General features: G+C 33.5%; 3 protein-coding genes across 3 annotated transcripts in view; 2 read left to right on the top strand and 1 right to left on the bottom strand.

Annotated features, from left to right (window-relative positions):
- LOC117110690 (zinc finger CCHC domain-containing protein 24-like) overlaps nt 1-1316 on the top strand; it is a 2012-nt gene extending 696 nt beyond the window's left edge. Inside the window, exon 3 of the mRNA XM_033253450.1 lies at nt 158-1316. Coding sequence (XP_033109341.1) covers nt 158-280 — 123 coding nt within the window. The 3' untranslated portion in view covers nt 281-1316. The remainder of the gene's footprint in view (nt 1-157) is intronic.
- The window catches only part of LOC117110695 (cadherin-23-like), a gene marked incomplete at its 5' end in the record, with an annotated part of 48020 nt that extends 37647 nt beyond the window's left edge, over nt 1-10373 (bottom strand). Inside the window, 3 exons of the mRNA XM_033253454.1 lie at nt 8846-8899; nt 9557-9696; nt 10283-10373. Coding sequence (XP_033109345.1) covers nt 8846-8899; nt 9557-9696; nt 10283-10373 — 285 coding nt within the window. The remainder of the gene's footprint in view (nt 1-8845; nt 8900-9556; nt 9697-10282) is intronic.
- Nucleotides 1880-4408, top strand: LOC117110691 (zinc finger CCHC domain-containing protein 24-like). The gene is made up of 3 exons (XM_033253451.1): nt 1880-1948; nt 2662-2820; nt 3614-4408. Exons 1-3 carry the CDS (start codon nt 1940-1942, stop codon nt 3728-3730), a joined length of 285 nt encoding a protein of 94 aa, XP_033109342.1. The 5' UTR covers nt 1880-1939; the 3' UTR covers nt 3731-4408.
- Nucleotides 10374-12422: the final 2049 nt, after the last annotated feature.

Here is a 12422-nt window from a genome sequence, read left to right as displayed (position 1 = left end):
TTTATATAAATTTTTTATACAATAAATAAAAATAATAACAATAATAATAACTGAAATATTCAACCACTTGACATATTTATAAATTGAAAAAAAACAATTATTTTCTACTAATTGGGAAACTCAATCCAAAAGTATTTTGTACTGGTTTGTTTTTTAGAGGCCGCTAAAATTTAGTGGAGAAGAGGAGGGAAATATGGATCAGCCACACCCATCACATTTGTGCGAGAAATGCAAGAAGCAAGGAAATTGCAGAGGCGGTTATGGTGGCAGACGATACTAACCAATAAAACTGCAACAAGAGTGAATAATAACCAACCACAATGCAAGAGAACCAACTTCAATGAACATTAAGATGTATTTTATCATTATATGAGAATATCATAACTCAATTAGCATCATATGAAGATTATTATCCAGACATTATAATATAATTTGATATTATTTGACTTTTTTAAGAATGAAAATTTAATATGCTGTGAATCTAAATAATGTTTAGCAATATTTTATACTTGCTATAATAGACCTATGATTATTTAGTAAGTTTGATGCATGTTAGCAATATTTGTAAAGGGGAAGGGTGTGTCTAGACGACCACTCTAAAAGTGAGGGTGTGTCCAGACGACCACTCTAAAAGTCAACAAAAGATAGACTCTCTTCACAATTCTTTAATGCACATCTTGTAGTGGACCAGAAAATCCTGTTGTCCATACCCAAGTACTGTCTAATTATTGAAATCAACAGAAAAATGACCAAATTCTCACATCCTACATATTATTAGTTCAAATGTTTCATTATTGTTACTGATTATACCAAATGCTAATACTTTAGAATTTATAGCAGATTCATTGCTGATTGTAAAAAAGGTTGTTACAGGTGCAATCAAGGTTTAAGTGTAATTTTTTTTTTTTTTTTTAACCTTGATTGATTATTCTTCATTTAATTATGCTACACAACAACAGTGGTGTATTTACATGGGGTCTGGTTGTAGGGGCACAAAGAGAAAGTGAGAGGGTGATTGGTTTTCATTGGGATGCCAAAGGGTGGGGGAAGCTTTTGGACAGAAAGGATCATGTACCCCCACAATCTATTAGATATACTGATGCAGTGGAAGGATAATTATATGATTATAATATTTATAAAGTATTTTGTGAATAGACAAAGTGACTAAAATATGCTTATAATATGCAATTTAAAGGTAAACATATATGTGTATATATATCTTGAGAGAATAGAATAAATTATTTAAGCTAGTAAAATTAGTTCTTGATTATTTCATTTATGTTATTTATTTAACAACACATGCACCAAGGATTGTCAATAGTCAACATATCAACGTCCTACTTGTAGGTTAATCCCTGTAAACAAGTCAACACACACACACAATGCTTTTACACAAACCCTGCTTAATAATTGCTTAATAAATAAATCTTAATATGAGGTTTAGTGAGTGGATTAAACTAAATATTAAATCCAAAAGGTTTGCCTGTATTCCAATTTACTTTGTGTATTTATAAACACATTAACGAACAACATGAAAAAAAAACCTTATTAGGCGATGCTTAATGAAACAAATGCTAAATCTGGGAAATTCCAGCATGAAATCACGTCATTAACATACATGCACATATATACTATGGTAAATTAGTTAGGTGCTTATGATATTATTTATCATCATGTTAATGAAGCATAGACATTTCTTCCCGACATCATCAAACCATACTATGTAGCAATGACTGATTATTACTGAAGGGAACATTATCTTATCAAACATATTGTTTGTGTGCAGCATTTGAATGCTAGCAGCAAGCCTGTCAAGTGAATGGGAGATTCCAAAACATACTGGGTTTTTCCCACTTGAGCTATATATTTGTAATAATGTTGTGGCAACAGTGACATAGGTGAGGAGCTTATACAGCTGAAAAGAACCAACCAAGGAAATATGTCTAAGGTATGCATAGCTATAGGAAGAATCACTTAGGCATTCACATATAGAGAATAGTTAAACTTCAACTTTACAATTAACTTGCATTGTAGATGTTAACTGTTAACTGATCCATTATCCTAAGTATGTAGCCTATAAATTATAATTAATGGCTATCATGATGGCTCCAGAAATTTACCTACAGGGGATCTGAACCCAAGGGGCTACCTAGAGCCACAGTTAGAGTCCAGGAATAAAATCCCTGGTGGGGATTATAGGGAAAGTTTTTATGGTTTAGGTGGCAATCACTAAAACTTTTGGATTGGCAAATTAATATTTTCAGTCTGATGACCTAGGCGTGGCATTTCACAATGGGGTTCCATTCTTGGCCGACGGGATTTTTCCCCCCAGACACCTACTAGCCCTGCCACTGATAAATGTACTACTGTATATATGTACATTAATGTTAGGCTATCTACCTACAATATTTGAATTGTTTAATTTGTACATAGGTTATTATGGTAGGGTATCATTTAATAATAACATTAGGAAATGCGCCCTCTAAGGTGTATAAAGTGACATAATTCATCTTATAAGTGGCGGGTCATGTACTTGCTGATGGATGTGAAAGAAATAAAAATATTTTGGCAAAAGACAAAAAAATACAGAATCCAATAATAATATACAAACATCAATCATAAAAAAAATGTAAATAGTTATAACAATGATTTTCTTATTAGCGCATCGGCAAGGGGTTAACTCCATACCAAGGCACAAACCGTGTGTTTGGTGAATTTGAGTGTCCTGACTGCGGTCGTACATGGATGAGCGGCAACAGTTGGGCCGACTGTGGCCAGGAATGTCAGACTTGCAAGATTAATGTCTACCCCCATTCCCAGGTAAGTTTAAACTATTATCAAGTTTATCAGTGAAAAATCAATTGGGTGATTTTTTAATATTCAAAAATTGGGGGAAAAGGGGGCATAACCACCATTTTTTCCACCTTCTTTCCCTAGATGTTAAATATTCAATCTCATTAACCGTTTGTCATCAAACAGCTTTTTTCTGTCTTAGAAAAGTCAGATCTACAACATATCAAATTTTTTTTTCCACTGGAGCCTGACTTTAACGTGCACATGGACCACAATGCTCAGGGGACCAACGACTTTAAGGTCTCGTCTGAAAGACGGTGCGCTATTGCAACTTGCATTTCAGCCCTCCAGCTGAAATACAAGGAGAGCAGCGATGGGAATTGAACCGGGAACCAAGAGATCTCCACAGTTCAGCGCACACACAGTGCCTACTAGCAGTTTAGCCAACTGAGCTAAGCTGCACATTAAAGCTCCACCCCCACCCCTCCACCCCAATGTCTAAAGTACTACATGCATAGTTGGCATTGATTTAAAATGATTATAGAATACTTTTGAGAATTGAGTATTTGTAATCAGAGGAGGTGCCAGCGAGAACATGGAGGCAGGAAAATTTCCAAATCAGACAGACCAACCCCTCATTGTCGTAAGTGTCAAGAAAATTCTGTTTGTGATTTAGGCCACAGTATGTCACACATTAAATAATAATGAAAAAATGTGGTTGTATTAGTCTGAACTGGGACCCCTGAACAAAACAACTATAATTGCAATTAGGGACTGGCACCCAAATTTAAAATATTTCGCTCTGGTTTATTTTCTCTAGAGGGCGCTGAAGTTCAGTAGTGATGAGGGGAACCTAAGTGCACCACACCCAGAACACTTGTGTGAGAAGTGCAAGAAGCTTGGACGTTGCTGCAGAGGTAATGCTAGACGTTTCTAGCCAAGCAAAATGCAACAAGTGTGGATACTGGCACATCACACATTACAGCACTTAAATAGCGCTATTTCATGAAGATCAGAGCGGGGTTTTTGTTGTATATTTATTAATAAACAGTAGCTATGAAATACTTCACCAAAAAGACAACCGGAATAATCAGAAACAAAAATAAAACAATGCAGACGAAACAAACACCACCACACCGTTCCCCACCAACTTAAAGTGCAAGGCCCGCCAGGACAGTATTCACAGTTGCATGAGTGACGCTGGTATCTAGACCTGGTCATAAATGCTAGAACCAGCATCTAAATTACTAATAATCATTAATGTTTGTATTTTATCATTACATGTCAACATTCAATTAGTGTCACAATAACATTAATATTCAGAACGTTTTGCAAGTTACCATTTTACTTGAATGAAAATGTAAAAGGTGTTTTTGTAAAAAAATTAGTACAATTACTAATATGAAATCACCTCATCTTTGATTTTGTTCTTTGAATACAAAAATTATGTTTTTCACACTGCAGACAATCCTGCCTAGGTCGTGAGTGTGTGTCATGACGTTTGATACTAAAATTATGTACAGTGAATTATTATTAGTATATTAATTAAAATACTATTAAAATATTATTATTATTATTATTATTATTACTATTACTATTATTACTGTAGTTTTGATATATATATATACTGTCTCTTATACACATGTGTATAAGAGACAGTATATATATATATATATATATATATATATATATATATATATATCTCTGTGTGTGTGTGGGGGTGGGGTGGGATGAGCATGCATGTGTGTGTGTATGTATATTTGAATTTGAATTTACAGTAGACACGATTACGACACGAAAATGACATATCATCGCATAGTTTGTATTCTTCAACACTACGCGCATATGTATCGTGTTGTTGTTGTGTCGTAATCATGTCTAGTCTAAGTGTAGCTTTAGGCTCCACTGCTCTTTCTCTGACAAAAGAAGTCAAAATTATGGAAAACAAGCGTGGAGAAAAAGATCCGAACTTAAGCATTTACAAACCTTGTCATAGATTAAGTTTGTGATTTGCTGATTAATTTTTAATCAATCAATCTTGTTTACCATACATTATTGTTGGAGGTACAGCTGGCTATTCGAAACTTATGAGAGGGGATGCAATGGTTTTTCATCTCATTAACAATTTATGCTGATTTAGTTGATTAAAATACATAACCTAAATGTATGTACTTCAGTGTACTTTGTGTGTATGGCTATTACTGGGAACTGTCTGATTTGTTGATGTTGGGTGACTACATTTGGGAAATCCCAGTGCATTATATCATCAGCAACATTTGTTTGTACACACTCAATATTAAAGTCCTAAATGTATAATTTGCATTATTATTCATAACAATTTATATACAAAATGACATTCTTTCATACAACAGCATGCCACAGAATGTTGAAAAATTATTGATGATAAAAGGTTATCAAACATGCTTAACAACATTCAAATGTTAGGGTCAAGTATTTAGAGGATGCAGCTTGACTCAGTTGAGTCATATGAATGGGAAATTCCACAACATAATACTGTAGCTTGTTTTTGAGCTACATAGCATTACATCTACAACATACACATATACATACAGTAGCGGTATACAACATTATGCAACCGATGATACAGAATCAAGAAAGAAGATGTCTCCTCAGGTACGTACAACATAAGATGGATCAACAACAATGCAAAGATTTTATATAAAAGTTGCTTACTAATGTAATGTAAACTATATTTAGTATAAAGTAAATGTACTACTATATAATACAAGATAAAGTTTGGTTAACAAAAGGTGAACTTTAATGACAACAATGTATATAGGGAAGGAGTTCACCTAACTTTAGAGTTCTGTCAACAGCAGTGGACCCTTAAGTATGTACAATCAGTCAAAAAAGACAGGAAAATACTTCAAAAATTAAAAATAAAATTTTGAATAGCTCATTTGAAAGGATGAAATAAATTATTAATTCCGAAGAGAAGCACATCACAAAAAAATATAAATTTTGCTACAAAAATCCTTAAATTGATTATTGTCAATTTAAGGATTTATGCAAAAGTATACTGGAAAAATTGATGGGAGAAATTTGTTTAATTCGGAGTTTTAAATTTAATTTAATAACTTAAATATACAAATTAAGCAATTCATATGTGTAATTACAATTTTAATTTTTAAGGAAGTGATTCTTAATTTGAGAATACTGTACAAAGCATTTTATTGACCTGCTAAATGTATAAATAAATTATGATGTTTGATTGGTTGATTAGCGCAAAGGATTAACTCCATACCAAGGCTCAAAGCGTTCGTTTGGTGAATTTCGTTGCCCAAAATGCAAACGTTCGTGGATGAGCGGCAACAGTTGGGCTGACTGTGGCCAGGAATGTATGGTTTGCAGGATCAATGTTTATCCTTACACTCAGGTGAGTATGTTTCATCATTAAAACACATTTAAAACATAGCTGAGCAATCCGTCATAAATGAAAAATTTGCAACACACCAATTGTTTTCTTCACTAATTATAGATAGTGGTACACCCTTAAGTACATTGAAAGGCATGCAGGAAGCAGTGGTGGATTTGCAGGAAGGCTGAAAAATTCTATTGGGGTTGGGAAGAATCCCCAGAGGACTGGTTGATAAAGAAAACAGAAAATATGTATATTCTTCTAAGCAGCTGAGATGTGACAGGAACATATTAGTTCAATGCAGGGGTGGCGCCAGGATTGGCCCGACTGGGGGGGTCGATGCCCCCGAGGAGGTGGCAAATTTCCTTGATGACAGCAAAGTGGGCGTGGTCAAGCATCACTTAAAATGTACTGAAAAGTGGTCCAGTTGGCGAAGCTCCCAAAAATTTTGACAATTTAAAGGGTTTCAAAGGCTTATTTTATCGATTTTAGAGTCTATTAATACGTAGAAAATGCATTTTTTTTTCTCCCAGAAGAATTGGGGTTTTTCTCCCTGACAGTGGGAGGGGCCAGCTCTCTCCTACAGGGGGTCCTGCCACCCCTCTATGGCGCCACCCCTGGTTCAATGTACTCCCTAACATACAGCACCTCTCAGCCTAATGATTGTAAAACTCATTATAATAATAATAATGATGATGATGATGACCACAGCAGCAACGACAATGGCAGTGGCGGTTGCGGCAGCGATTTACATAAAATTTTATCCTTAATCTGATTTAGATTGCACAAATATAGATTTTTTTTATTTTATATAGAGGCCACTAGAGTATGATGAAGATGAGGAGGAGGAAGAAGAGGAGGGGGAATGGGAATGGGAAGAAGAGAAGCCACACCTACAAAAATTGTGTGAGAAGTGCAAGATACTTGGACACTGCTGCAAGCCACCTGGAGACAGGCGTCGACGCCGGCGTAGAGGCCGGGGTAGAGGTCGGGGTAGAGGTCGGGGTAGAGGCCGGGGTAGAGGTAAATGAGTGAATAATAGCAAATAAAAAACAATTTTGATAAATGCTTTATACTGTATAAATGTGAAGAAAAATTTAAGATTTTTTACTCAGAGATGTCAATTTTATAAACTATTTTCCTGAAATATCTTACATTTTTAATATTTTTAAACACAAAGATATATAAATAGTAAGTTATCAAATTAATAACAGATTGGTTGTTAAGTAAACTACAGATATAAAGTTTGTTTGTATTCAAATTTGTTTTGTGTATATACTGTAGCTATCTCACCCAGGAAGTAGTTTTCGATCAAGTGATTCCCTTAGTAGAAGCAGTTGGTGCATCGGTTGTGGCTTGGACTCCCAACCTCGAGGTCGGGGGTTCGAAACTCTCGCTGTGCAAATCTCGCTGGGCCTCTCTCCACCCAGGAGTACAAGTGGGTACCTGGTAGGTTCCAACACAACTGCGCTGATTACTAGCCGCAATATTATGGAATAATAATATAATTTAACTTAATAATTTAATTTGGTGTTCAATGTGTTCCATATGTGTTTGATCTAATGACCGGGGTAGTAATGTGAAGCGCTTAGAGGCTTTGTTAAGGCATTAAGCGCTATATAAGAACGACATATTATTTATTATTATTATTTTAATAAAAAGAGATGACATTTACTTTTACAATCTAAGTTTATAAAAAAGAAAAATTATTGCACAAACTGGTATGGTATGCATAGATAGCAAAAACGGTTAATATGTCAATTATAGCCTTCAATTTTAAAGTTTGTCGTACAACCTGAAGAAGTATTCTTCCAAAGAATCTTATTTCAAAAATAGATAAACACAATATAATAGTATAAAGAAGTTAAAACTTATATAAATACTAAGCTAAAGTAATTTAATTACATAAATGATAAAAATGATATAAAAAAGGCTATAATATGATTTTAATACAAACTATCACTTGTTGCACTACCAATGGAGGTGTTAAAAGTTGTACTGACCACACCCAATGATTCCATCATTGTGTCACCACAAGTGATAGTGCAGTCGTTACAAAAAAAAATAAACCATAACAAATTACAAGCTTTCTGGTATATACATATAGGCCTCAATTGTAGTTCAATATTGTCATTGTCTGCGGCTCTGTTTATGCAAAGGAAAAAGGTGATTTGAAAATTGATTAGAGAAATAGTGAGCTTTGTACTTATTGTTGACGGTTGCTTTGCATGTTTCACTGGATTTATTCTAAATGGGACACAATTAGTAATAGTTGAGTGATTTTTAACAGACCCTTGTGCCAAATCATTTACAAGCTTCGGCAGATTGAACGGTATTGTCAACTAATTATGGGTTCATCAATTTGAGTCATTCAAATGTGTCAAAAGGGTTGTCAAGTGGAATTTGTTTACTCGTCACAATTTGTTGGGACAATGCAAACAAGTGATTTGATGTATTTGAACTTCTCCGGTGGAGATATAAGAAATCAAATCTAACATTTTGTTATTACTCATTTAACACTCAAATTGCTAACTTCATTGTAATTTGATTTATCTATATTTCATTTGGCAGACCTAACAAGCTGACATAAATATATAAAGTTTTAAAAATGTATTTATGTATACTACAAGACATGCTAATGTTTTCTTTGAAATATAAACACTATCTACTTACAGGTAGGTTAGTCCCATCACTGATAGTAAAGTCAACTTGAAAAAACAAATCAGTCTGTAATAAAAACAATTAAATAATTATATTCAAACTATTTAGCATGAAATGAAAACATAGAAATTATTATTTATTCAAATACAACAGGTTAAACAGGGTACATGTATGATCTGTGTGAATAAAAAACAATAAACAATATCTATACTTAAGGTTATGATGCTTGCCTTGAAATTCAAGGTTCTAGGTTCAAGCATATTAAAAACCACTACTAGCAAGCCCTTGTGCCTTAACTTTAGTGTACCGTGGATGATTTTAAACATTTCGATTAAGTCGTCTCTACTACATATTTCTTTGAGTGTTGGTAGGTAAAGTTTAGCTAACCGATCTTCGGCTGAGAAGTCTATCTGCCTACAGCATGCTACTCAGCTAATGTCCAGCAGATAGGCCCATTGGGATTCCAATCAACCTGTGACAACCATCTAACATTCATGGATGTTTAATGTTGCCTTTTCTCCACAAAAAATTATAATTGTTTTCAAGTAAATAAAAATTAGGTCCATCAGGGAGAATTTTGGGTAAATGAAAATGAGGGGAAAATGGTTTATTTTTTCAAATAAAGTATTTCAAAATTTAAACTATGATGTGATGATTAACATTAATTATGTATATTTCCTATATATTTAAAAAGTAAATTATGATTATTTGTCCAATTCTTACCTCGGCATCTAGTTGCTGACGGATTCTAACTTCACCATCTACTGGCCCTACAGACAGATAGTTGGGTTCAGGTTGATCAATTCCGTAGATGACCGTTGCCCCCTCCGGGTCACTACCAGAAAGAGTTAATATCAGACTCCCTACATGAATTTAGAAGTAAAAGATAAAAAGTAAAAAATGCATTCAAAACAGATAAATATGAGTAAAATAATCTGAAATTAACTTTCTTTTTAATTACATTTTGGTCTTGCAAATTGTATCTTTACTGAACTTTTCTCTTCATGCTGAATATAATTAGCTTTTGTATTTTTCAGATTTATATTGTTTAAGTCAGCATTACTATTTGGGTCACCCTCATTAAATAAAGTTGAATAAAAAATAAAAATTAAATAAATAAAAGTGTAAAACATAGTTTTAAATTAATATGTTCTTAATCTTTGTGGCCTTGTTCACTATATCATACTCAAGATAGTGCCAACCAAAATTAACGTTCCCCACCTATTATTTGGTTTCATCCCCAGACCTACTTGACAACAAATGCTACCTCAGTTTAATTTTTCTTTACAAGGTTTTAGTTGGAGTGAACTCTTACTAACCAAGGCCTTGTTAGAGTCAAGTAAGCAAGTAGATACACAGTGACAATTATAGAGGGCACTAATTTTAGCTGTGGACGTTGATAGAGGATGCAATTTTAGACTGTTACTTAATTTGACTTTAAAAACTTACCAACAGTTGCACTTTCAGATATACGAATAACACTGGGTGGAATACTGTCAAGTCGCGGAGCATTATCTGTTGGTGACTCATCTATTGCACAAAAAATACAAACAATAGTTAATCAATGTGAAAATAAAATTACATCCAATAATAACAACAAATGATGATGCTACTGATAATGAAAAAATTATTATTATGATGATGATGATGAGAGTGATAATGATGATTTATGATGATAATAATGAGAGTGATGATGATTATGATGATAATATTGATGACAATGATGATGATTATTATTACACTATTTTAAAACCATGCCATACATTTATGTACATGAGGCCATTATACAATTAATTTTAAAATATTGCTTATTTTGAGTAAAGCATAATTGATTGCTTATAGCGAAGTACTAAAAGTCAATTGAAGGATAAGTAAAATAATATTGAGTACACTTTCATGCCTCTTCAAAGAATAGTGATCTTGAAATTTCTAGGCGAAACTAATTACAGTAACAGATCATAATTAATACAAATGTTACTATGCAAGTTATTCATTAGGTAAACATCCAACCAACATTCACAGCTGTCAGCAGCCAAAGATAGGTTGGTAAAAAGAATTGCATCCCTGCCATAAATTTCGCTCACACCATGAACTAACACAATCTTAGTAGTTTGCGCTAGTTTATGAAAATGACAAATGCATTCAAGTATGCACTGTTGTTGTTACAGATTCTCTGTGCAGTAAATACAAAAGTGCTTGAAGAATATGTACAATGAAAAATTATATTTGTGATTTCACAAAGTAATACAAACCACTTTGTGTTAGTTTGCAGTGTCACCATTTCATACAGGCCAAGATCAATTCTTTTTACTCAATAAATATATATAATATTGCAAATATACTGTAAAAGATATTAGTTAGCAACATGCAACTCATATTTAATAGACAATTCCTAATAAAGAACAACTTTAATGACACATTACATTTCCATTTTATTTTTCAAATACAATTTTCCCGGACTGTAGAAGCACTGGTCTTGGAAATTGGTATAAAAGAAATAAATAATAAAACTTGGATCTTAAAAAAATGTAAACTTATTAAAATGAAAAGGGAGGGTTGCTACCATCAGAACATCATGGCTTATTCAGGGACATGCACATAATTACTACAGTACTGAAAGTGCCTACAATATAAAAAAAGATAAAATAATAAAATAATAATAATAATTTTATTATGTATCATTATAATAACAATGATACCATAATTTAGGCCCAATTCACTATATAATAACTCTATCGATTGTGAAAATTTGTGGAATTATAATATGTCATTAACACTTCTACTCATTAATTGCTACATTTTCATTCAACATAAGATAGTCACATAACCCCATAGCATATGCAATATATACAATTAGTCAAATTTTCATAACCTAGACAACATCACTCCTTTTGTAATCTCCATACCAACTTCTCACTTAATCTAAACTTTTAACCATTTTTTTAAATAAATAAATTTATAGTGTTGTATTTTCTTCATAAAAAGTCAGAAGAGGTTTTAAGGAAGATAAAGGAATTCAGACAAACTTATGACAAAAGATGAAATAATAAGAGAAGAATGATATGAGAAAGTTGGATGTAGTTAGGAATGCTCAATGAGCACACCAGAAGACAGGAGAGTTTGAGACAGATACTCATTTGCACACCAGAGGACAAGAAAGTTTGAGGCAGATGTTCATGAGCACAACAGAGGATAAGCTGAGAGTTTGAGTTAAATGCTCATGAGCACACCAGAAGACAAGGGAATTTGAGTCAGACACTCATGAGCACACCAGAAGACAAGAGAGTTTGAGTCAGACACTCATGAGCACACCAGAAGACAAGAGATCAGACACTCATGAGCACACCAGAAGACAAGAGAGTTTGAGTCAGACACTCATGAGCACACCAGAAGACAAGAGAGTTTGAGTCAGACACTCATGAGCACACCAGAAGACAAGAGAGTTTGAGTCAGATGCTCATGAGCACACCAGAAGAAAGGAGAGTTTGAGTCAGACGCTCATGAGCATATCATCAGAAGACAAGAAAATTAAGTCAGACAAGTGTAAACAAAACACAATGTAGTCACCCATGCAATCTTTAAGATCAAT

This window comes from Anneissia japonica, unplaced genomic scaffold (genome assembly GCF_011630105.1).
Source record: "Anneissia japonica isolate Jap-2015-1 unplaced genomic scaffold, ASM1163010v1 scaffold16806_len104710_cov188, whole genome shotgun sequence".
In the NCBI taxonomy this organism is placed as follows: domain Eukaryota; kingdom Metazoa; phylum Echinodermata; class Crinoidea; order Comatulida; family Comatulidae; genus Anneissia; species Anneissia japonica.
Note: the sequence above shows the minus strand (reverse complement) of the source record. Positions and strands in the feature narration are given on the sequence as shown.

Bases quoted from the DNA above. Each gene is read 5' to 3' on its own strand.
- LOC117110691 (XM_033253451.1), top strand. The intron at 2,821-3,613 runs GTAAGTTTAAAC...TATTTTCTCTAG, and splicing joins ATGTCTACCCCCATTCCCAG to AGGGCGCTGAAGTTCAGTAG.